General features: G+C 43.8%; 1 protein-coding gene across 3 annotated transcripts; it reads left to right on the forward strand.

Moving 5' to 3' along the window:
* Positions 1–1235: 1235 nt before the first annotated feature.
* Positions 1236–23543, forward strand: SNRNP70 (small nuclear ribonucleoprotein U1 subunit 70). Of its 3 annotated transcripts, none has more exons than XM_056541963.1 (11): positions 1236–1408; positions 8087–8239; positions 8396–8458; positions 9976–10030; positions 10171–10235; positions 10520–10582; positions 11685–11766; positions 18339–18440; positions 18819–18906; positions 21377–21466; positions 22495–23543. In XM_056541963.1, the coding sequence occupies exons 2-11, from the start codon at positions 8093–8095 to the stop codon at positions 23213–23215; spliced, it is 1476 nt and encodes a 491-aa protein (XP_056397938.1). In that variant the 5' UTR covers positions 1236–1408; positions 8087–8092; the 3' UTR covers positions 23216–23543. The 3 variants fall into 3 exon arrangements, with proteins under 3 accessions (XP_056397938.1, XP_056397937.1, XP_056397939.1); XM_056541962.1 differs by having other exon boundaries at positions 1238–1394; XM_056541964.1 differs by lacking the exon at positions 21377–21466 and having other exon boundaries at positions 1238–1394.
* The last annotated feature ends 837 nt before the right edge of the window (positions 23544–24380 follow it).

Consider the following 24380-nt stretch of genomic DNA (forward strand, 5'->3'; position numbering starts at 1 on the left):
TAAACTGAAATTGCTGCCTCTCAAGATCAGGTTTGGACACAGCCGCATGTCCTCCAAAAAAAGCAAGCTAAGGAGCGTAGCTAGAAATATGTGCCCAGGTGCAGGTAGGGGTGCCACTTTTCTTGCAAAAAAAATACCGGCCATGCTAATTTGCATGATTAATTATATATGCGTGACATCACAGGATACACACATGTGGGGGGAATTTTATCCTGTTCTGACCCCTATAACTTTTTTATTTCTCCTTATACGGGTCTGTATGAGGGCTCATTTTTTGCTCCCCGGTCTGCAGTTTTTAACAGGATTATTTTTGTTTTGATGGGACTTTATGATCGCTTTTTTTTATATAAAATTGGGAAGTTGCAGTTAGTTAGTAACTACAACTCCCAGCATGCGGATACAGCCTGTGGGTCAGCAGCTGCCCCAAACGAAAACTATAACTCCCAGCATGTTAGACTATATAGTATAGGCCAGTGTTTCCCAACCAGGGGTGCCTCCAGCTGTTGCAAAACTACAGCTCCCAGCATGTTGGACTATATAGTAGTATATAGTATAGGTCAATGTTTCCCAACCAGGGGCGCCTCCAGCTGTTGCAAAACTACAACTCCCAGCATGTTGGACTATATAGTAGTACATAGTATAGGTCAGTGTTTCCCAACCAGAGATGCCTCCAGCTGTTGCAAAACTACAACTCCCAGCATGCCCGGACAGCCGTTGGCTGTCCGGGCATGCTGGGAGTTGTAGATTTGCAACAGCTGGAGGCACCCCTGGTTGGGAAACACTGGTATAGGTTATGGTGTTGGATAAATACATTGAATGGCCGGCATTTTTGCAAAATACTTGCAGGGTGGCAACCCTAGGTGCTGGTAGAATCAGGGGGCCGCAAAAATGGTTGTTTTTAAGCAAAACAAGCCGTTTTTCCATTGAATTCAGTGGAAAAAAAACGTTTACGTCTTAAATTACACAACAAAAACTTAAGTGGGAACATAGTCAATCTTTTCATGCACAAAAACATTTTTGTTTCTTTAGGGTTTTTTACATTAAAATGTCTGTTAAAAAAGCAACTAAAAGTGCACCGAAAACCGCGCGCCAGACAGGCTCCACCAATCATCGCGAGTCGCGGATAACGCGACGTCATCCAAGCGGATGAATACACCGAGGAAGCTACGTATGTCTGTGTGAATGTAGGTCCAGCGGGAGGGGCGTGGCTTTGTCCTATGGGCTGATTTTTTTTTTTCTCTTGTTGGCGGATGGATTCGCGCGCATGACGCCTTGAGGCCTATTCACTACACGCCGTCGTGCGGCCTAGCAGTGCTGCCAGACAGGAGACGAGTGCGGGAGAGCGCTGAGGAGGAGAGTGGAGCTGTAGCGGCTGCACAGCGGACAGCGCCTCGGTAAGAGTTGGGAGGTGAGGAGGGGGCGCTGGTGTCTTGTATGGGCCGCAGTGCTGGGCGGGAGGATACCGTAGGCTGGAAGCGGGTGGACTGAGGCCTACTGTGCTGAGGTGATTGGCGCCTCATATCAACTCGAAGCAGGGCCTGGGCGGACACGCTGGGAGTTGTAGTTCCTTTAGACCTCCAGGGCCTGGGCGGACACGCTGGGAGTTGTAGTTCCTTTAGAGCTGCAGGGCCTGGCCGGACACGCTGGTAGTTGTAGTTCCTTTATAGCTGCAGGGACTGGACGGACACGCTGGGAATTGTAGTTCCTTTATAGCTGCAGGGACTGGATGGACACGCTGGGAGTTGTAGTTCCTTTATAGCTGCAGGGACTGGGTGGACATGCTGGGAGTTGTAGTTCCTTTAGAGCTCCAGGGCCTGGGCGGACACGCTGGGAGTTGTAGTTCCTTTAGACCTCCAGGGCCTGGGCGGACACGCTGGGAGTTGTAGTTCCTTTAGAGCTGTAGGGACTGGACGGACACGCTGGTAGTTGTAGTTCCTTTATAGCTGCAGGGACTGGACGGACACGCTGGGAGTTGTAGTTCCTTTATAGCTGCAGGGCCTGGCCGGACACGCTGGTAGTTGTAGTTCCTTTATAGCTGCAGGGACTGGGTGGACACGCTGGGAGTTGTAGTTCCTTTAGAGCTGCAGCACATGTGGTGGTGCTGCTGGACAATGTAGAGGGGGATGTGACGTGTAGGATTATATGTATGAGGTCTATAGGACCAACATGGAGGTTCCAGTCCTGTTGTATCTCGTCCACATGTGGGAGCAGATTCTCCATCCAGTGAAGGTCCCAACAATGTGGAGTGATGAACTGTCCCTTGTGGTCTGGAGGGCCTAAAAATCTATGGCCGCCTCCTCCAAAATAGGAAGTTTATCCATGTACTTCATCAGTAGCTCTCAGGCTTTGGCCTTAAAGGGGGTATCCCCCTATGTAAAACTGATTGTTGGGGGTCTGACCTCTGGGACCACCACCCATCCTAAGAACACAGGTCATGAAGCCATGCTGCTACAACAACTCTCATTATGCCCAGACAACCTTCACTTCTGGGGAAGATTGACCACCTTTGTCTTGGCGGCCCCTCGTCACTTAGTTGTGGAGGTGGAGGGTTCCTAATGTTGGGGGGGGGGGGTACTCAATTAAGAGCGAGGTCAGGAGGGATGTGAGTCTTCGATAAAGTATAGGAAATAACATGGTATTCTGGATAAATTCACATTCATTCTCTGTGGCAGTGTTTTCTAAAATGTTACTCCAGCTGTTGCAATACTACTATTCCCAGCATGCCCGAATGCCCTCTGGCTGGAGGCGCACAGCTTGGGGAAACACTGCTTTTATGATAGTCCCTCAATCTCTTTCTCTTTAATTAGAGCTCTCATGCATGATTGGAGTTGTAGTTTTGCAAAACCACAGACTGGGAAACACTATAGGGCCTCCAAACTTAGCCAAATGCTGGATTTTGTTCAGAAGTCCCATAGACCAGTGTTTCCCAACCAGGGTGCCTCCAGCTGTTGCAAAACTACAACTTCCTGCATGCCCGGACAGCCAAAATAGGGGATAACTTTTCATTCCATTTATTTTCAATGGCGGTGTTATCTTATCTGTGGCTTTCTATCTGTTGTAAACTACAACTCTTATCTTGCCTTTGACAAAGGTTTGTCTGCGCATGATGTAAGTTGTAGTCCCCGCTGGAGAGCCACAGCTTGGGGGGGGCAATGATTGATCTATGGGGCGCTTGACCATTTCTAAGCGGGAAGTTTGGTAGACAGTAAATGGTGCGCAGGCCGAACATGCACATGACCTCCATTCCCTCAGGGGGGAATTGATCTCCATTCTCGCCATCCCAGCAGTTGGAATCTGGATCACTTAACCCAGTATTTCCCAACCAGGGTGCCTCCAGCTGTTGCAAAACTACAACTCCCAGCATGCCCGGACAGCCGTTGGCTGTCCGGGCATGCTGGGAGTTGTAGTTTTGCAACAGCTGGAGGCACCCTGGTTGGTACACACTGCCAGACAGTGGAAGGACAAGTGGTCGAGCATGTTCCCTCCTCCATTTACCTCTGTTCTCGTCATCTCTTCAGTCAGAACCCCACCGATCTGCTAGATAAAACCCATCCTGTGGATAGGGGACAGCCATTTATTCTCTCTGGCAGTGTTCCCCAACCTGTGACTCTCCAGCAGTGGCAAAACTTTGACTCCCTTTGTAATTGGAGTGGTCGTTTTGGTACAGCTGGAACACATGGGGAGATTTAGCAAAGGAAAATTTGCGCAGTTGCCAATAGCAACCAATCAGATTGCTGCTTTCATTTTTAACAAGGTCTCTGCAAAATGAAAGAAGCGATCTGATTGGTTGTTATGGGCAACTCCCCCCCTCCCTGTACAGGTTTTGATAAATCTCCCCCACTGTTCTTTGTCCATAGAGCAGTGTTTCCCAACCTGTGGCTCTCAGGTTCGGTTTCCATTGCCTTTGTGCTCCGTCCCGTTCTGGGTCAGTTCGAGTTTGTTTTGCGCTGAGCAGTCCCAAAAATGGGTCTGAGCACAACTGACACAAACGGGACCGGAAGTTTAGCGAGGAAAAAAATAATAGTGCATGCAGGTGCCCCAAGTAAATGACGTGCAATTTGCACAATCGACTCCTTCATCGGTCTATGGGACATCTGAACAAAGTTCAGTGCTGAACGATGTTTATAAGTTCTATGGCCTTTAGTAAGTGGTGGCCGAGCATGCAATTTACCTCAATTGTTCTCCTCGGTGGGTCTGAAGGTCAGACCACCACCAATAAACTAGTTATAACCCGTCCTGTAGGTAGGAGATAACTTTTCATCCATTTATTTTCAATGGCGGTGTTCCCTAATCTGTGGCTTTCTGTCTGTTGCAAACTACAACTCTTATCTTGCCTTGAACAAAGGTTTGTCTGCACATGATGTAAGTTGTAGTCCTGCTGGAGAGCCACAGCTTGGGGGGGGGGGGGGGGGGGGCAATGATTGATCTATGGGGCGCTTGACCATTTCTAAGCCGGAATTTTGTTAGGAATATGCACGTGATCTCCATTCTCACCATCCCAGCAGTTGGAATTAGAGATGTCCCGATACCATTTTTTTAAGACCGAGTACAGATTTGGGGATCAACCGATTATCGGTTTGGCCGATATTATCGTCCGATAATCACGATTTAGGGCATAATCGGTATCGGCAATGACCTTGCCGATAATGCCCCGCCCCCACCGCGACCGAACCCCCCCACCACCAACCCGATGCACCGCTCCATGTCGCGCACCGCCCCGGCCCCATTGCCTCCCCCATCCCCGGTTTTATAATTACCTGTTCCCGGGGTCCACGCTACTTCTGGCTCCTGCTGCGTCCTGCGTTACGCTGTGCGCAATGACGAGTGACTCGACGTGACCTCACCGTCAGTGCGCACAGTGACAGCTCAGGAGGATGCCGCCGGAGCCAGATGTAGAGTGGACCCTGGGAACAGGTAATTATAAAACCGGGGATGGGGGGAGGTAATGGGGGCGGTCGCGGCGGCGGTGATAGGACTCAGGACCCCCGGGCAGGGAGAGAGAAGCGGGTGGCGGCGGCGGTCTCTGGCACCGCAAAAACCGCTGCAGTTCATTGATTTAAAGCGCCCGCTTTAAATCAATGATCTGTGCGGGGGTGGGGGGGTGGGGGTGGTAAATAGCCGATAACTTATACCGGAATATCGATATGTTATCGGCTATCGGCCCTAACCTCCACAGATTATGGTGTCCGCCCTAAAAAAACGATATCGGTCGATTCCTAATATCGATACTTTAATTCTAGTACTCGCAGATACCAAGTACGAGTACTTTTATATTAAAGGGAATATCACAGTAGGGTGACGCGGTTTCTGGCGCTGTTTACAGTATATGTAGGTTCCTTGTTGTGTACAATGGAGGCGGCTGCTGTAGTATGAGCCAAGATTTCTCTCTTCTCCATTGGACAGAACAGGGAATCTGCATTGGCATTGAGACCAATGTCTCCAGAGCGATTGCGCTGATGTTCTCATGGTGAGCAGCGGTAGAAAACGGGTCACCTACTGTAAGATTGCCCTTAATAGTATGTAGTAGACCCTTGTAGGTAGTATAGATAGTTGCAGCCCCCCCCTTGTAAACAGCAGCAGCCCCCCCTTTGTAGACAGTGCTCCCTTGTAAACAGCAGCCCCCTTGTAGACAGTGCCCTCTTGTAAACAGCAGCAGCAGACCCCTTTGTAGACAGTGCCCCCTTGTAAACAGCAGCCCCCCGCTTGTAGACAGTGCCCCCTTGTAAGCAGCAGCAGCCCCCCCCTGTACACAGTGCCCCTTGTAAACAGCAGCAGCCCCCCTCCCCCGTAGTTGCTCACTTGCAGTTGCCGCCCTGCTGCCCGCATCCCCGTTCTGCCGTCAGAATCATAGCCTCCTATGGAGGAGCATGTGACATACACGTCACTCCTCCTCCTTCCTCCGTAGCGTTACGCTGGGCGCAGGGGAGGAGGTGGAGTGACGTTTGTGTCACATGTTCCTCCATAGGACTCCATGATGTGGTTAGCAGAACGGGGATGCGGCCACAGTGCAGCAGGTATCGGCCTTGGTATCGGGGACATAAAACGAGTCCCCGATACCATGAAAATGCGGGGTATCGGCCCCGATACCGATACTAGTATCGGTATCGGGACATGCCTAGTTGGAATCCTAATCGATTATTTAACCCAGTATTTCCCAACCAGGTTTCCTCCAGCTTTTGCAAAACTACAACTCCCAGCATGCCCAGACAGCCTTTGGCTGTCTGGGCATGCTTGGAGTTGTAGTTTTGCAACAGCTGGAGGCGTACTAGTTGCAAAACTATCCTAGTGGAGCAAGTTAATGCTGGACATATAGAACAGTGTCCAGTTTAAGGCAGAGTTCACACGATGCTTGATGCATTGCAGTTCCTTGTACCACAAATACCCAACTATTGTAGATGCTACAAACAATGTTTTATAGTAAACTTTTGTGAGTCAGTTGTTAATGTATGTCCACGTAACAACAACACAACGGAGTTCCTTGATATAGAGTTCATCAAACATTTAGGCTCTCGGAGCTCCACTTTACTCCACAAGGCAATCTGAGTAATACACAATATGTAGGGCAAAGATATACTGACTGCTCGCCAATTGTATTAAATCACAGCAAGTGAGTTGAAATTCAAGACATAACTCAGGATTTCATTGGAAAAATTCTTCCGGCTTTAATTCATTTTTTCATTTTTCATATTGCACAACAGCTTGTATCACAGGACCTTTATAACAGCATTTTTACAGCAGAAAATAGCAGCAAATTCTGTATTTTCATCAGTCATGGCACAGCATTTCCGGGGCGGACCCCCTTATTCATGCGCATGGGGTTAAAAAAAAGGGTTAAAAAAGTCATCTTTACAATACAGAAGTGACATGTCCCTTTTCATAGCGGTTTTCACTTGGAAGGGAAGCTTGCATGTAGAGATGAGCGAACTTACAGTAAATTCGATTCGTCACGAACTTCTCGGCTCGGCAGTTGATAACTTATCCTGCATAAATTAGTTCAGCTTTCCGGTGGGCTGGAAAAGGTGGATACAGTCCTAGGAAAAATTCTCCTAGGACTGTATCCACCTTTTCCAGCCCACCGGAGCACCTGAAAGCTGAACACATTTATGCAGGATAAGTCATCAACTGCCGAGCCGAGAAGTTCGTGACGAATCGAATTTACTGTAAGTTCGCTCATCTCTACTTGCATTGAAATTAATTGGATCTTGAAACAAATGCACTAAAATCTGTTTAACAAATGCCACACAGGTTTGCAATGTTTTTTTTTGTGTTTTTTTTTCAGACCATTTTTTTTGCCTGTGTAAACATAGTCTTAGTGTCTGTAAGATTTGGTTCTATTCTATGCCAGCTGCAGGATGGATATTTTAGCCTCTTTGCAGTTAATGATTGTCTAGTCTTAGTCATGAGCTTTTCCTGACCTAGCATAAATCCTAATGTGTGTTATATAAGGGCTTTGCAGTGCTGTACCACTGTTTACATTGCTTAACCATACCCCTTTATAGTCTTTGAAGTGATTTGAACATTTTTTTTTTCTTCTTTCTTCACAGGGTAATCTAATTCAAACTGAGGTTTTTTTTTTTTATTATACATGAGGTTCTTTCTGTTCATGTCTCCATAGTGGATTCTGTTGATATTGTGTGACATAACTCTGTCCCAGATGCATTGTGTAGATCAGGGTTTCTCATGTACCCCAACAGGTCATGTTTTCAGGATTTCCTTAGTCTTTCACAGGTGATATAATTGTGGTCAGTGAATCAGACATCACCCCAGTTATATCACCTGTGAAAGAGTAAGGAAATCCTGAAAACATGACCTGTTGGGGGCGCTTGAGGACCGTGCTTGAGAAAAAGGTGTAGACAGACCCAGACAGTGCAGCTTGCTGTGACCAATGTAATAGCGAAAATATGTTGGTTAATTTTTTTCCGTAGGAGCTTGTCACGTGTTCTTAAATCGTTTAGTTCTGTGGAAGTATTGTAAATACCAGATAGAACATTACTGTGCAGAGATCGAGTAGGGTTACTGTCTTTTATTTATTATGCCCTGGTCGTTGTTAGAATTGTTGGACTAACACAAATTTTTGTTTCTCCAGGTCAAAATGACGCAGTTTTTGCCCCCAAACTTGTTGGCTTTGTTTGCTCCAAGAGATCCAGTTCCATACTTGCCACCTTTGGAAAAACTGCCTCATGAAAAGCACCACAACCAACCATACTGTGGAATAGCTCCTTACATTAGAGAATTTGAGGTGAGAAAAATATTTAATATTGATGCACTGGCTATATATGTATAATTTCTCTTAGAAAGAGGTGCTACGTCTGGAGATTTAGAATGGCCATTAGCACTCCACAGGCTATTTACTATATTCCTATTTACCTTTCATATTAATTTATTTTATTCCCAGGACCCTAGAGATGCCCCACCACCAACAAGAGCAGAGACCCGTGATGAGCGGATGGAAAGAAAGGTAAAGACTTCACTTTACTATATTGCTGTAATGTTCAGTAGATGATTCCACTCTTTATGCCTTGCTTTTGTACAGCTCTTTTAGAGCATTCTTGGACATCTAATGTGTCACACTTAAAAAGATTGTCTGATGTGGTCCCTGGCAAAATTACATTTTTAACATTTAAGGCTAGGTTCAGACTATGGAATTTCCGCCTGCAATTCCGCTTTGAAATTCCGCTTGCTAAAATATATAGTGTAGTGAATGGGTTTCCGTTCACAAATTCACACTTTGGAATTTGTGAACTGAAAATCCGATTGGAAATTTCCGCCTGAAGAATGCTGTTGCTCATTCTTCAGGCGGAAATACTCGCAGAACACATTGCAGTCTATTGGAGACTGCAGTGTCCGCGTGGTCCTAGTGCCGACTGATTCAGTTGGCGCTGGCCGCACTCGGAATCTCTGGGCAGAAATTTTCTGCCCGGAGATTCCGTAGTCTGAACCTAGCCTAACAAGTAGAACTAGATGGTTGAAATTCATTAAATGGCTGATGTAATCAAATGACAGCTAAATTTGTTGTCTGAGCCAGAAAATGAATCATGAGCAGGCATAGATTTGTGCCATAATTTTTATCATAAATCTTATCATAAATTATGATAAATCCGTTCCAAAGGGTTGCAAATGTCTCGTCCAATAACCCTTTTTGGATTGCAGAGAGAAGTGCAAATTGGCAAAACGTTGCAAATGCAGCTTTTATGTGCCTGAAGACTGGCATAAATGTTAATAAATTCCGACCATTGGCCCATATTGATCACTCTGCCTGAAACCAAAACAGTCTTTGGTTGTTATGGGTAAAACAGGAGAGGTTTGGTTTCAGGCAGATTGATAAATCGGAGTCATTGTCTTCATTAGGAAACCTCCTTAAAGGAGTACCCCGGTGGAAAACAAATGTTTTCAAATCAACTGGTGCTAGAATGTTATACAGACTTGTAAATTACTATAGAAAAATCTTAATCCTTCCAGAACTTATCAGTTGCTGTATGCTCCAGAGGATGTTGTGTAGTTCTTTTCGGTCTGACCACAGTGCTCTCTGCTGACACCTCTGTCCATGTCAGGAACTGTCCAAAGTAGAAGCAGATCCCCATAGCAAACCTCTCCTGTTCCAGACAGTTCCTGACTCGAACAGAGGTGGGAGTGAAGAGCACTGTGGTCAGATTGGAAAGAACTACACAACCTCCTCTGTAGTATACAGCAGCTAAGTACTTGAAGACTAAAGATTTTTAAATAGAAGTAATTTACAAATCTGTATAACTTTCTGGCACCAGTCGATTTGAAAACATTTCCACTGCAGTAGCCCTTTAAAGTTGTGGCAATATAAACAGGTAATAGTGACACCCATTCATTGACTATCAGTTTTATAGCTCTGTGAATGAGTGATCTTACTGACTGGTTTTTATCTTTTGTGTGTATAGTTTTTTGCAGCATGATCTTGTTCAATGTTGGGCAATGCTATATTTCAAACTATTTTTCCCTTAACAGAGAAGAGAGAAGATTGAGAGAAGACAACAAGAAGTGGAAAATGAGCTTAAAGTCTGTAAGTGTTGTTGCCTGTGTGAGCCACCAGTGTTATGCCTGCAAATGCCTCTTGTGCTGTCTGCACTGTGAGTTTAACATCCATGTTAACCTGTGACATTAAAACAAATTAATATCAAATGTTTCTTCTTTTGCAACCAGGGGATCCTCACAATGATACAAATGCTCAAGGGGATGCCTTCAAAACGCTGTTTGTTGCAAGAGTGGTAGGTGTCCTTGTTTGCCTCCCTGATAAGTATTCATGTGATAATTGTCTGTTACAGACTGATTAGTCTTTTTTTATACATTGTTTCTTTTGTCAGGACATTGTTAATTTTCTTGTATTAATTAGCATTTTAATGTTGTAGTTTGTAATGTATATTAAGAGCACACCCAATGGCTGTTATATAGTTGCTAAACTTTATTTGGCGAGTTGCTTCTTAAATAAGATGTCCTATGAATATGAATTTGACCACTTAATTTTAAGCTTGCATTCAATATCCTGTTTCAGAACTACGACACCACAGAATCTAAGCTGCGAAGAGAGTTTGAAGTATATGGACCTATCAAAAGGGTATGTTTTTTATCTTCTCACTCACTTGTCTTGTGAATCTATAGTCATCTAAAAGTTGATGTAAAAACTTCAAAACATCAAACTTAGTCTTAAACCTGTGTTTTTATAAATCGTTGTATTAATTAATTATATAGAATGGGGCAGTCACATAATGGAGCAGCAGGACTGGCTTAGCATTGTGTTGGGGAGTACAGTGGTCCCTCAACATACGATGGTAATCCGTTCCAAACGGACCAAAGTTTGTTGAAACCATCGCATGCTGAGGGATCCGTGCAATGTAAAGTATAGGACAGTGGTCTACAACCTGCGGACCTCCAGATGTTGCAAAACCCCCAGCATGCCCGGACAGCCAACGGCTGGGTGTTGTAGTTTTGCAACATCTGGAGGTCCGCAGGTTGTAGACCACTGGTATAGGAAGTTGTACTAGCCTGTCCCCGCCGCTCCGGACCGTCACCGCTGCCCGAGATGTCGCCTTTCATCGCTGTCACCGTGTCCCCGACGCTGCGGTAAGGCCTCTTCTTCCCCCACATCCTCGCTCACAGTCGCCGCCATCACGTCGCTACGCACGCCGCTTCTATTGGATGATGGGACGGCGTGCGGAGCGGCGTGATGACGTCGATGGGGAGCGCCGATGATGCAGAGGATCCCGAAGAGGACGTGCAGGAGCCCCTAGGACAGGTAAGTGATCGTCAGCAAAGGGCACGGGGCACTGTAAACGGCTATCCGGCAGCAGCTGAAGCAGTCAGCGCTGCCCGATAGCCGTTTATGCGATGGCCCCGACATACAAAAGCATCGTATGTTGATGCTGCCTCTGAGAGGCCATCGCATGTCGAAATTATCGTATGTCGGGGCCATCATAGGTCGAGGGGTCACTGTTTAGCCTCCCTTCCATTAAGAGAAATGTTAGCTTACGGCAGTGTTTCCCAACCCAGCCTCCAGCTGTCTGGGCATGCTGGGAGTTGTAGTTTTGCAACAGCTGGAGGCACCCTGGTTGGGAAACACTGGCTTACGGGATCATGTTATTGGTAGGGCCTAATAAACCTGTTCTTGTGGCTTGTTCTTCAGGGCTTTCTAAACTTGCATTTATTTTTAAAAAATACAGATTCACATGGTTTATAACAAGCAGTCTGGAAAGCCTCGTGGATATGCCTTCATAGAATATGAGCATGAACGAGACATGCACTGTAAGTTTCTTCTAATAATTTATATTGTATTATATGTTTGTCAGTATAAATAATTAAAACGCCCTTAACAATTAAGGGCTTTTTCCAGAAGGTAAGTTTGCTGCATTATGTGGGTACCCGAATTCCACTAATCCCACTGCTGCACTCAACATGTGAGGCAACACCTTGTACGTGGTTCGTTTTTTATTTTTTTATTGATGCATTGTGTATTTCAAACTTACCCATGAAGAAACAGGTTACAGTAGTTAGCTTTTATGAGATGAAGCCTGATGTAGGATATTTTGTTGAATTTGGGGTATGAACATTATAAAGAACAGAAATTTGGGATTACTGTAACACGGGTCCTACTGTTATCTGACAGATTATGATGGGCAACAGTGTTCTAGTTATTAATGCCATGGATTAAAATAAACTTTCAAAGCAGTAAATCCACTTAGTTTAATGGATTCTGTTCCCCACTGTATGTAATCTTAAAGAACAAGTTGGAGTTCACAATAGACTAATAATTTACAAGTTTGTTCCCCACCTTCTGACTCCACTTGATGACCATAGTTTTAAGACATTTAGTAGCTAATCTTGTTGCCCATCTACTGTATAATGTATTCTACATAAACTATCTGTACAACGTCCATTGTGAGTGGGGTGTATTAATTTTGTGTTCTTATTGTCACTGCAGCCACCATTGTGATGGCAATTGCCACTGCTGGCTTGCAGCTGATGCTAATGCTCCCCTTTACAACATCTCATTGTATGGTTGGTATAAGGGTTTGTATGATGGGTAAGACTTTGCAGCATTTACACACAAGACACAGGGAGGCAGACAAAACATCAGCCTAGTTGTTAGTCCAGTTCAAGACCCATAGACACTTACTACACAAGCATTATCACCATGTCTGGTAGGGGAGTGTGTAGGCAGACACATCAGTAATAAGAATAGTGAAACCTTAGAACAAATGTTATTTTTATAGGAATTGTACAGAACCCAGTGCGTATGACACTGTTAAAGAGTAACTCCACCCAAAATATAATTCAGCTATTACATGTTTAGGGTATCTTGTGCTCATTTGTGCAGATACTTTGAATAACCATAGTAACATATAACCCTAATATGTAGATATGAAATTTTATATATATATATATATATATATATATATATATATATATATATATATATAATATAACATTTATAAGGTATGTATTAGAATAGGGGACGGGGGATACACAAGGTAATATCTTTCTGGGTTTAATTTTTGTTTAATTTTGATGTCGCAGGCTTTGTTTTGGGTGGAATTACTCTTTAGGTAGCTCTGTTCGGTCTCCTATCCTCAGTATTTTTGTGTTTTAATGCTGCTAGGACTAAGGGAGAGACTATTGCTGCTGCTTCCTCCACCTGCCTGTAGTTATAGCTTTTAAGTTTGCATACTTGAAAAGCTGTCAATCACGTGTGGGCAGAGGAAGCAGAACTCCAGAGGTCTTGAACATGTTAAGCAGCTTTCTTCATAAAAATACTAAATTGCATCACCCATCAATCCACCCTATACTGCCCTCAGATAAAGATTGGAGACCAGACAGATCTGCTTATGGGGTTTTGCAACTATCCACAGGATATATGGTAAATGTCTGATTGCTGGGGGCCCCTGGTACAGAATTGCTGGGGGCCCCTGGTACAGAGACCACACCCCCCCCCCCCCCGCTGATCCTAATCTCAGGGACCCTGTGTGCCCAGTTCTTGCTTAGTGCAGGAACACAGTGAATGGAGCAGTGGTCTGGTATACCGACACTACCGCTTCATTCAAAGTCTGTGGGTTAGATAAAGATGGCTTTCTCCCCACAGAAGTCGTGTAGTGGGGAGGTTCCAGTGGGACATGGAACGCCAGTTTTCATAATTTGTGGGACCCCCGGCAATCAGAAGTATCCTGTGGTTGGGTTACAAATTTAGATTCTGGTAGGACACCTTTTAAGATTTCAGATTCTCTAATATACCATGTGATTGGGGTATGGGTTCCTCTGAACCCTGTCACATCCCATAGAGACTGGTAGTTTTAGTATAAGCTACTGCAAGCCGAATGTTTTTTTTTTTTTTTTTTTTTTTTGTAGACACACACAATTTCACAAGTTATGGATACGATATTAAGGTACATCTACATAGTCTCCACTGCATTTCTTATTTTAAATGCTTAACCAATTGAATTAGCTAAATTGAACACTGTTATAACTAGACTTAATAGTCTTAAATTTGCTTGCAGTAAACATTTTTACATCTAAAGCTAGAACATGGAATAGACATATATATATATATATATATATATATATATATATATATATATATATATATATATATATATATAATTTTTTTTATACTAACAGCCTTAGACTGTTAGTTTGGTCAATAGACCATTAGGGTGTATTCACACAAACTATATCCACTGCGGATCTGAAATTTCGGGCCGCAGTTGCAAAAGCAGACAAATATACAGTAAAAATTCCTTGTGAAGTCTATCGGTTTTACAACTTCAGATCCACAGCGGATCCTGTATGTGTGAATATACCCTTAACTTTTTTGCTCAGATTTTTTATTTTTGTGGGTGACCAACCCATAATTCATAACCAGCAATACTATCTGGAAAGGTAAGATTTGTAAGTAAAAATAATTCTGTCCTATCGCTTAAAGCTCTATCTCCTATCTTATAAAATCTTGGTATATCACTAGGATATGCCATTACTTTATGATCTTCGTATTCTGACCTTTGGAGGAGCCCCACTGATTCGGAAAGAGAGGTCCTGCAGTGCTGATTTAGTTTTTTCCTTGACATATCAGTGTTCCTGGCAACCCATCTGTGCAAGTGCAGCAGCTTATTCACTTCAATAGAGCGGTGCTGCTGTTTACTGATAACCAGGCCATGCTTTGCAGGGAAATACTAAAGGGACTGTCATGCCTAGATTTCCAGGGCAGTGGGGGTCCCAGATGTCAGACTTACACAGACCATTAAGTAACCATACCTCTTTTAAATTCCTTTCCTTTAGAAGCACCAAAAACTGTGCTTTTAGAGCAGATAATGATCCAAAATACAGCTGCCAATGGAAAATGCTGAGGTTTCATATAAAAACAAATCTGTGCACATAGCCATATCAAAATGAGGTATACACACCTGATTTGGTATCTATGTGACATGGATTCCAAATACTTTTTTAGAGTTTAGTGACAATCCTCATGATCCTGACTAGTAGTAGTTAGTTGTCCCTACTTTATGTCCTGTGCTATTATATCCATTGGTAGTTGCTAAAAGTAAAGCTAAGCATTTCTATTAGATTTGTTTTTATGTAGAAGGTTTTATGGATGAGGTTGTTATCTTAGGCTAGAATAGCTCAGAAAAACAGTACCCAGTTTAATTACCCCAAGTTGTAACATTCCACTATTCTGGCCTCTCAATGAAATCGGTGTGCCAGCATTGTGGTTTCACACTATTTCCATTGTCTTTGTGGGAAGTATTAGGGAGCAACTCTTGTGACGACGTCCAAATGTCAGCAACAGTTGCATAACCTATAAGGATAGAGCCAGTCTAGGTGGCGTTTAGATGTTGTTTTTGCTGTATGAAGCTAGTCTTCCATGCCCTTCCATGTTAAGATTTAGTGCCTAGCACTGTACTTGAGAATATATCTTAAGGTAGGTTATGGTTACAATAATGCATGCGTAGGTAGGCCCAGACCAAGCAGAGTAAGGCCCAGGTAAGCCACAGCAAGTGGGTGGATCCATCCCTTCACCTCATTGGCGCTTGATGCTTCAATCAAATAGAGGCAATAACGAATCGGCAGACAACCAGCAATGGTAAATCTTCGCTTTTTTTAAAGGATGAAGCTGAAGACTGCTTGGAAGGAGAGGGGTAGGTTTGGGAAGTAGGTTTGTGTCAATGTTAAGGCCTTGTCCCAAGCTCATCTTGACGTTACAATCACAACAACCTGATCAGATTTCTGGTACTCGGTTTGTAACTTTCTGAGCCTTTTCCCCATCCTTGACCTTTAATACAAATTAAACCAGTGCACATTATTCCCTCCTCTTTTACCTATATCCACTGTCCCTCTTTTTTTTCCAACCTGTTCATATTAGAAGCAATCTGTCTCCAGTGCTGCTTTTGAGCCATGACCAGTTTGTCATATTTTAAGACCCTTTTATAAGGTAATAATACAGTTTGGAGCCTTTTCTGATTACAAAATATCTTAAGGTGAACATTCCCCTTTGGTAAGTGTACACCTGTATGCTAGGGAATTGTAATATGAGCAGTTTCCTTATACTATTACCCAAGTCATTCCCTCTACAAGTGGGGGTCATTTGGGTAATAAGCTGAGAATAGACTTCTGCACAGCTGCTTTTATTATGTGGTTCATTGCACCTACATTCTATCAGTAGAGAAGCTGAGTAATCTCTGGTTTACACTAAGGATTGGTGCTTATTGTAAACACTGGTAATAGCAGCTGCACGAAATTTAAAGGGGTACTCCGCTACCCCAACATTCAGAACACTTTGTTCCGAAAGCTTGGAGTAGGGGTCGTGACGTCACGGCCACGCCCCCTCAATGCAAGACTATGGTAGGGGTGTGGCGTCCGTCACGCCCCTACCATAGTCTTGCATTGAGGGGGCATGGCTGTGACGTCACGACGCCCGTGCCCTGCGTTCTAAACAGACGCCGGGTGCCCTGCAATCAGATATCTTATCCCCTATCCTTTTAATAGGCGATAAGATGTCTAGGGGCAGAGTACCCCTTTAAAGGAAATGTCTCTTTGAGGAAAAAGTGGAGACTGGCAGAGCGGCTTTGAAACCCTTTCATGCCCATATACCCTTCAAGAGACAATCCCTTTAATTTCCTTCCCACTATATACTCTAGTACCTGAATTTGCTCCAATCTTTAAAGGGAACGGTTCGCATTGTAAGGAATTGTTTATAATGCAATTCTGTAATGTAAAGATATATTTACACATTTCCCTGTGGACCTCCCATTGCAGTGTGTTATGGCGTTTTTCTAAGCTTGCATTTAAAATGTTCACACTAATGTACCAGCTTCCTAGATTAGACTTCCGAAGTTTTGTCCATATGGTATGTTAATAAAACAGGAAAGGGTATCTCATGCCTCTGACGTTACTTTCTACCAAGCTTGGTAATCTTGGTAGAAGATAATAAATTGTATGTTAACATTACGCTGTTGAGAACATTTTGGTGTTGTCGATGTGCATACATGCAAGTTTTAGTTTGGCATCCTCTGAATGGTAAGCAGTGCGTTTGGCTAGTATGTACGTTCATTCCTGCCAAACAAAATCCTTCCGGCTGAAATTGAGCTATTCAATCCGAGGAAAGGACAATATATGGACTTTATGCAATGACTTGGCAGATATTGCCAGTTTTCGAAGCAATGAAAGGCCTTTAAAGACTTAAACCGGAGCCTATACATCAATTAGCTGTCGGGTGTCGATCCTGTTCTGCAGCCGTCAACTCTTGATCATTATACTTATTACTTGGTTATACCGGATTTTAGTAGAGCAGCTGAGACAGGTAAGCTTTTCTCAGCTTTAGAAAAAAAAACATCAGATCACAAAAAAGTTAATATATAAAGGACCTTCCAAGATTCAATCCTACTTTCCCAAGATATCGTCATGAAATTCGTTGAATTTGAGGCGGTAATTTGAAAGTTTTTGTAAGTAGTTTCATCAGGTAACTTTTTTTTTTATTACTTTAGTGGTCTTGTCTAGTGCTCCTTGCTGTATATTATTGTAGCTCTTCACTACTAGCGTATGTGTGTAATTCATTAGGGACCAAACACTGAGGGTAAATCTCTAGCTGCTTTACACATACAAATCATTGTAAAGTTAAGGCTTGTATATTTTCTTTAGTAGTGCAAAAAAGTGCATACAGTAGTGGGTGTCATTAGTACATAAAGATATACATTTTTATAGGGAGAATAGGAAACCTATGAATTTTATAACCTGTACTTTCTCTTTTTCAGCTGGGTCCAAGCAAATGGGGGGGGGGGGGGGGGGCAAGGAATGTTAATTGATTTAGGGTTCAGGAAGTGGGATCAATGAGTCTTTGAAATGCTTTTTTAAACTTACTCTTTAGTTGTAGTCGGGGGAATCCCTGCAGACCACTCACTGATTAGGGTTTTTATTTTTTTTCTATAAAACTCAAAAACCTTTACACACTGGGCTTGGTTTGTATGAGGTTGGTGAAATAGGACTTTCACAATATAGTGCCACTACTGTCCATAGACTTTTTATAGCAGCTGTATGAGCAGGAGTGGTCTAATTTCTGTGTGTATAATTGATTGAAGCAGATATCTTCATTGGAACAAGTCCCGTGTGCAGGGCGTTTTGTGTATGTGTTGGGTATATGGGCCAGAAGTGATACTGCTGGCTCCAGATCGTTCCTTGATCAAAAAAGAAGAGCAACTGCTTGATGTCCTGCATTTAGTATTCTGTTCTGGTTATGTCACTTTTGTAAAGTTTAAGCTACTGGGAGGGGGAGATGGGTTGTGTATCTGGGCTAATTTCTCTCGTTCTGCCCTTGTGGAAACAATGTGTTACAGCGGCATACAAGCATGCAGATGGAAAGAAAATTGATGGAAGGCGAGTTTTGGTTGATGTTGAGAGAGGACGTACTGTGAAAGGCTGGCGCCCACGCAGACTTGGTAAGAACATCGTTGTCAGTCACTGCCTGGTCCCTTGATGGAGCTGCAGTTTTTAACAGATGGCATCAGTTATGCTGGAAAAAATCATGTAAAATACTTTAAAATTGGTATAAATTGTGCAGCACCTCAACTTTGGTCATTATTTACATAATTGCTCTTTAACTCTAGTAACAAAATAAGAGAAATTGCTTTTTGATCCTAATCTGGCTCTTCTGAGAGCTTTAGATTGTCTGCATGAAGTATTTTTCACTGTTTGAATATTTATTCCAGCGCCAGTTTTACACAAGGTGCAGTTTGCTTTCAGTACCAAAAATAACCCAAGTTTAAATTAAGGATTGGTTACATATTCTGCAATGCTTAATTTACTTAATATGTTAGGTGGTGGTCTTGGAGGAACCAGACGTGGGGGAGCAGATGTTAACATACGTCACTCTGGCAGAGATGATACATCTAGATATGATGAGAGGTGAGTATTGTAGACGTTATGTTGGTAAATCCTGTTTTGAAGGCTAGAAACACATTTAAAAAGCATTTTGGAGGGAAAAAAAAATTTGTATGTATTATGGTGCAAAAACACTCTCCATAGGTCTTTAACATTTTTGATTAGTTTCTCGTCTATAGAGTATGTACTGTGGGAGCTCTATTTTCTCTCTCTACTTTAAACAGCCCCATATGATTTTGTCCCCTAGTAACTGCCTTTTGTGCGCTTTTCTCTATATATAATCTGTGTGATCTGTCCTCCAAGGATTCCCTTGGTGTGTTGCCCCCTCCCGGCAGATATTTCTAACACTTAGAGAGCACAAAATCTGACTGGCATATTTATCTTATCTTTCTATAAGCCATTTAGAAAGTTATGGTGGTTTGCATTCAGGAAACTAAAGTAAACTTAGTGCGAGTGATCCTTAAGTGTTCCTGTCGTTTGATTAAACTCGCACATGTTTAGTTTTGTTTGGCCGTGGTTTGAGTATTCAGACCCCACTTGTCATTTTAATAAGTGTGTAGAAGCACGGGGCTGTGCACTTCACTCCCTGGTACGCTGTGATCTCCATCCATTTAGACTAAGTGAACTTCATAGACCTATAAAGGAATCTCTGCTGCTGTAAATAAACTCCACCACTGACAACAATGTACTTGGTCACAGCCTACTGCTCCCATACAATGTTTATTTCCTGCGCTGTAGCTGCACTGATCAGCTATTGATTGCCTGTCCTGTGTATAGGTCTTCACTGAGTTTTGCCCATAAAACCCCTTTATTGAAAAGAATGGTTTAAGGATGACCAAAGGTCTTTAGATACCAGTCTCGCCCACTTTAGAATGTTGTTATAGCGCCCTTTGTTCCAGAGTGCTTTACATAAGAGTTAAAATATATAACGTAAGCGTGACAGAGTAAATGACGGACTGATATATAGAGGAAGAAAGTGCCCTGCCTACAAGGGCTTACAATCTACGATGGGGGGGAATCAGTAGGTGAGGGAGACAGATGGTCATACATAAGAAAAGCAGAACTCCTCTGTGCACCGGCAGCAGGTAATTGTAGGCTGTTCGTAAGAAATGGTTTTGCAGGTTGCTTTTGAAGGTCTCAATGGTGGGCGAGAGCCAGGTCATGCCTTGGTAGCAAGGTAGTGTATGGGGGAAGCGCAGGAGAAATCTTGGAGACTGATTTGTGAGGTGCGGGTAAGAGGAACACAGATGGAAGTTGAGGATCAGAGACTCTGTGGGGTGGTATCAGGAGATGAATGGAGGGGGCAGGTTGTTGATAGCCTGGTATGTTGTGGTGAACAGTTTAAAGGAAATCGGTCACCTGTGCTAACCTGTCGGTACCGACACAGTGCAGGTAACACTGATGAAATGGTACTTACCTTGTCCCATTCCGTGGCGGGGATCTCCAGTAATCTTGGCCGTTAGCTCTGCTCCGGGCAACCGGCTTGGGGCACGGGCGGAGCTTAGTGAAGTCACCGCTGCTGTACTCTAGCAGCGGGACCCAGCAGGGAGCAGCAACAGTGACGTCACTACGCTCCACCCATGCCCAATCCGCTGCTGTGCTCTTCTGGGTCTCGCAGCAGCAGTGACATCACTAAGCTCCGCCCGTGCCCCAAGTCTGATGCCCGAAGCTGGACCTAACTGCCAAGATTACCGAAGATCCCCGCCATGGATCGGGACATGGTGAGTACCGTTGTCATCAGTGTCACCTACACTACCTGTCGCTACAAACAGGTTAGAGCAGGTGACACTGGTGACAATTTCCTTTAAACTGAATTTGTTGGGCAATGGGTAGCTAGTGAAGGGATTGGCAGAGGAGGTGAGAGGTGTATAAGACGGGCAGAGTTGATATTGGTTTGGAGGGTTGTAAGCGTTTGATGGAAAGCTACAGAGGAGGATGTTGCAGTAAACAAGGCAGAGGATATGTGGAAGGAACCAGTGGAGACCTAGATGAGGAATGTGCAGATTCTGGAAAAAAGTAGAGGTGGGAGGGTCTGCATGTGTGGTTAGAAAGACAGCAGAGAACTGTAGTTTATTTCAAAGCAGCGGATTTATGGGACTTGAAAGAGTTGAGTCATTGACTGTGATTGGGGGGGGGGGGGGGGGCAGAACGAGACTGGGGGGCTAGTGAATAATTACCAAACCCCTGGGCTGTAGCATGGGGTGAAACACACCCCTAATTTCTCAACTCCCCTAAAATGTAACTTTTATTGCATGTGATTAAAATAAAATGGCAAATGAAACAAAGAGCAAATGAAAAGTGAACAGTGATACTTTCTTTGTATCAGATTTAAACTTTTATGTTTCTGGGGTTGTGTTGTTACAACTATGGGTGTGTTTTACCCTCTGCTACGGCCCTCGGGGTTGGTAATTGTATATTGAGGGCCCCTATCAGCCTGTTGAATAATTGTAATTGTGTTTGGAAAGATAATGAATTGTGTTTTTTCCATGTTAAGTTTTAGAAAGCGTGAGGAGAAAAAGGATGATGTAGCTGACAGACACTCTGGGAACCTGGATAGAAGGGAGGTGACATCTGGACCAGAGAGGTAGTTTTGAGTGTCATCAGCATAGAAGTGGTACTCTATGTCCCATGAAGTGGGATTCTATGATATGTCCCAGCCCAAAAGTATAAATGGAGTATATGCAGCAGTGAGAGGTGGGCAAGGTGGGGAGGTAGAATGTGAGAGGGAGACATTAAATTTATGGATGTTGAGGTATGAGGAGATCCAGGAGTGGGCAACATTGGTTACTCCTAGAGATGTTTGCTCCTTTTTTTACTTTCCCTCGGCCTTTGACAGCAGACTACTCCCTCCTGGTACAGAGTGTGTTAGCTTTATGCTCTGGCAGGCAGCAGATCTTTGGCCACCTTGGTTTTTGTCAGCTTCAAAGAAATGTTAGAGAACTCCAGAATATAAAAATCGTCCCCCAAACTGCCGGCAGTAAAAAAAATAAAGATGTACATACCTTCCTCCGCTCCCCCCGGGGCCTCTGGTAACCGGCTCGGGTCTCCACCGCAATCCTCTTCCTGGTTGCTGGTGGTCGGTGAGTCATACTGCGCTCAGCCAATCACCGGCTGCAGTGAAGTCCCGGCTCGGCGGCAGTGTGTCGTTTTCGGCTCCGCCAGCAGGTGTCGGGTGTAGTGAAGAATTTTGTGTCTTGACGCGTTCACACTGCCGCTCAGCCTATCGCCGGCCGAGTCGGGACTTCGCTGCGGCCGGTGATTGGCTGAGCTCCGTATGACTCTCCAACCACCGGCAACCAGGAAGAGGATCGTGGCGGAGACCAGAGCCGTTCACCGGAGGCCCCGGGGGAGCGAAGGGAAGGTATGTACATCTTTATTTTCTGTCGGCAGTATGGAGGACAATTTTTATATTCTGGAGTACTCCTTTAAAGTGGGTTAGGATTAGATCATTAGATGTCAAAACCTGTTTTCAGTCCACACAAATGTTCAGTGTTGTATAGAAGTCTGAATGATAATATCAAAATTTATGTGTGCGCTTTAAAATTCAGTTTTCTGTATGCATGTCTGCATTATATGCTCTATACTAATTGGAAACTTTTCTGATTCTAACAGGGATCGTGACAGAGAAAGGGAAAGAGACCGCCGAGAGAGGACCAGCCGGGATCGTGATAATAAAGATCGTGAGAGGCGTCGGAGTCGTTCCAGAGAACGTCGGAGGAGGACCCGCAGCCGTGAAAAGGAAGAAAGGAAACGTAGCAGAGAAAAGAGTAGGGATAAGGATAAAGACAAAGACAAGGACAGAGACCGCAAGCGTAGGAGTCGTAGTAGGGACCGTAAGAGGGATAGAGACCGTGACAGAGAAAAGAAAGATGAGCGCATTGAAGGGGATACTCAAGAAGCTGCAGAGCCTGCTACTGAAGATTTGCAACCAGGTGATGAAGACTTGGATGGCTTTGAGATAAAGCCTGAGCCAGAAGAGAAAGGTAGGGATCGTGACAGAGACAGGGACAGAGAAAAGGACAGGGATAAAGATAGAGACCGGGATCGAGACAGGAGACGCAGCCATAGAGATCGAGATAGAGATAAGGACCGGGATAGAGACAGAGATCGCAGACGGGACAGGGATAGAGACAGGGACCGGGAACACAAACGGGATAGAGACCGGGGCGACCGCAGTGAGAAGAGGGAGGAGAGAGTTCCAGATAACGGAATGATTCAAGAACCAGTTGAGGAGACCAGCCAAGATATGTACTTAGACCAAGAGTCCATGCAGTCTGGAGATGGCTATTTATCCACAGAGAATGGCTATATGATGGAGCCTCCTATGGAGTGACCTTGTTTAATCTGAAGAACACTCCATCATTAAGTGAACTTTTCTTCCATAGCCAGACTTGTTAGTATATGTTCAAGAGCCACAGCCTCTGTCCTCACTTGTGAATACAACTTGGATCCCTTCAACCGTTATTAATGTGCAGTTACTAAACAGTAATGCTATTCACCATGAATTTCCGACAATGCCATTTGGATTTTTTTTTGACTCGTAGGTGGGTATGTTTTACGTGTTTATGTAACAGAATCATCCCTGAACTTGTGTAAAGTTGCATTTATTTTATTTTCCTTTTATACGGCCTCTCAAATAAAATCATTTTAATGTTATTCTTTTCGATGTGTGCTTTCATGTGTTTAGAAATAGTTGTTTCTCAGGCATCAGGTATCCTTTTATAGAATTTACAGTCTTTTAGCAACTTGACCAAAGCGCTTGCTTCAATAAGGTAAGTGTGTTCTTGCCTTTCAGCATAATTTAATATGGATTAATTCTAGATTTTAACTTTTAATACTCATAAATGCTGGGACCCTCACCTGTGTGAAGAACATGGATCTAGTGACCCTCTCACCAATTTACAGCTGCCTTATGTAAGTTTTATAGAAATTATGGAAAGAAAGCTACAATGGTTGTTGTATAGACTACATAGAAAAGCTTTAGAGTACCTGTCACCAAACTAAACATGTAATATATTGTTCCTTATGTTTTTATAAAACACTTTGCTATTTACTTGCTGTTAAAATTTTTAATGTGATTGGAAAAAACGGCCACTGGCTCTATTCTGTTCCCAAACAGTTAGTTAGGACCTGCAGAAGTCCAAACTTGGGAAGTGCGTGCGGGGCACTCCGCCCCTAGACATCTTATCCTCTCTTTAAAGGATAGAATCTCGGCTGTGGCACCCCAGACATCCTGTGCACAGAACTAAATTCGCTCCGTGCCGGATGACTGGCGATGACGTCATGAGCCTCCAGCATTGCACCCGACTCTACAAACGAATGATGCGTGCAACAGGGAGATTATCGGGGTCCCCAGCGGCCGGACCTCTGTGATCAGACTTCTTATCCCCTATCCTTTGGGTAGGGGATAAGTTGTCTAGGGGCAGAGAACCCCGTTAAATAGTCACTCATTTTAAACTACTTCTCTCCACATAATTTCCAGTGTGATTCATAACATT

This window comes from Hyla sarda, chromosome 10, assembly GCF_029499605.1.
Source record: "Hyla sarda isolate aHylSar1 chromosome 10, aHylSar1.hap1, whole genome shotgun sequence".
In the NCBI taxonomy this organism is placed as follows: Eukaryota; Metazoa; Chordata; class Amphibia; order Anura; family Hylidae; genus Hyla; species Hyla sarda.

Bases quoted from the DNA above. Each gene is read 5' to 3' on its own strand.
- SNRNP70 (XM_056541963.1), top strand. From the start codon at position 8,093: ATGACGCAGTTTTTGCCCCCAAACTTGTTGGCTTTGTTTGCTCCAAGA. The intron at 8,240-8,395 runs GTGAGAAAAATA...TTTTATTCCCAG, and splicing joins CTTACATTAGAGAATTTGAG to GACCCTAGAGATGCCCCACC. The intron at 10,583-11,684 runs GTATGTTTTTTA...TAAAAAATACAG, and splicing joins TATATGGACCTATCAAAAGG to ATTCACATGGTTTATAACAA.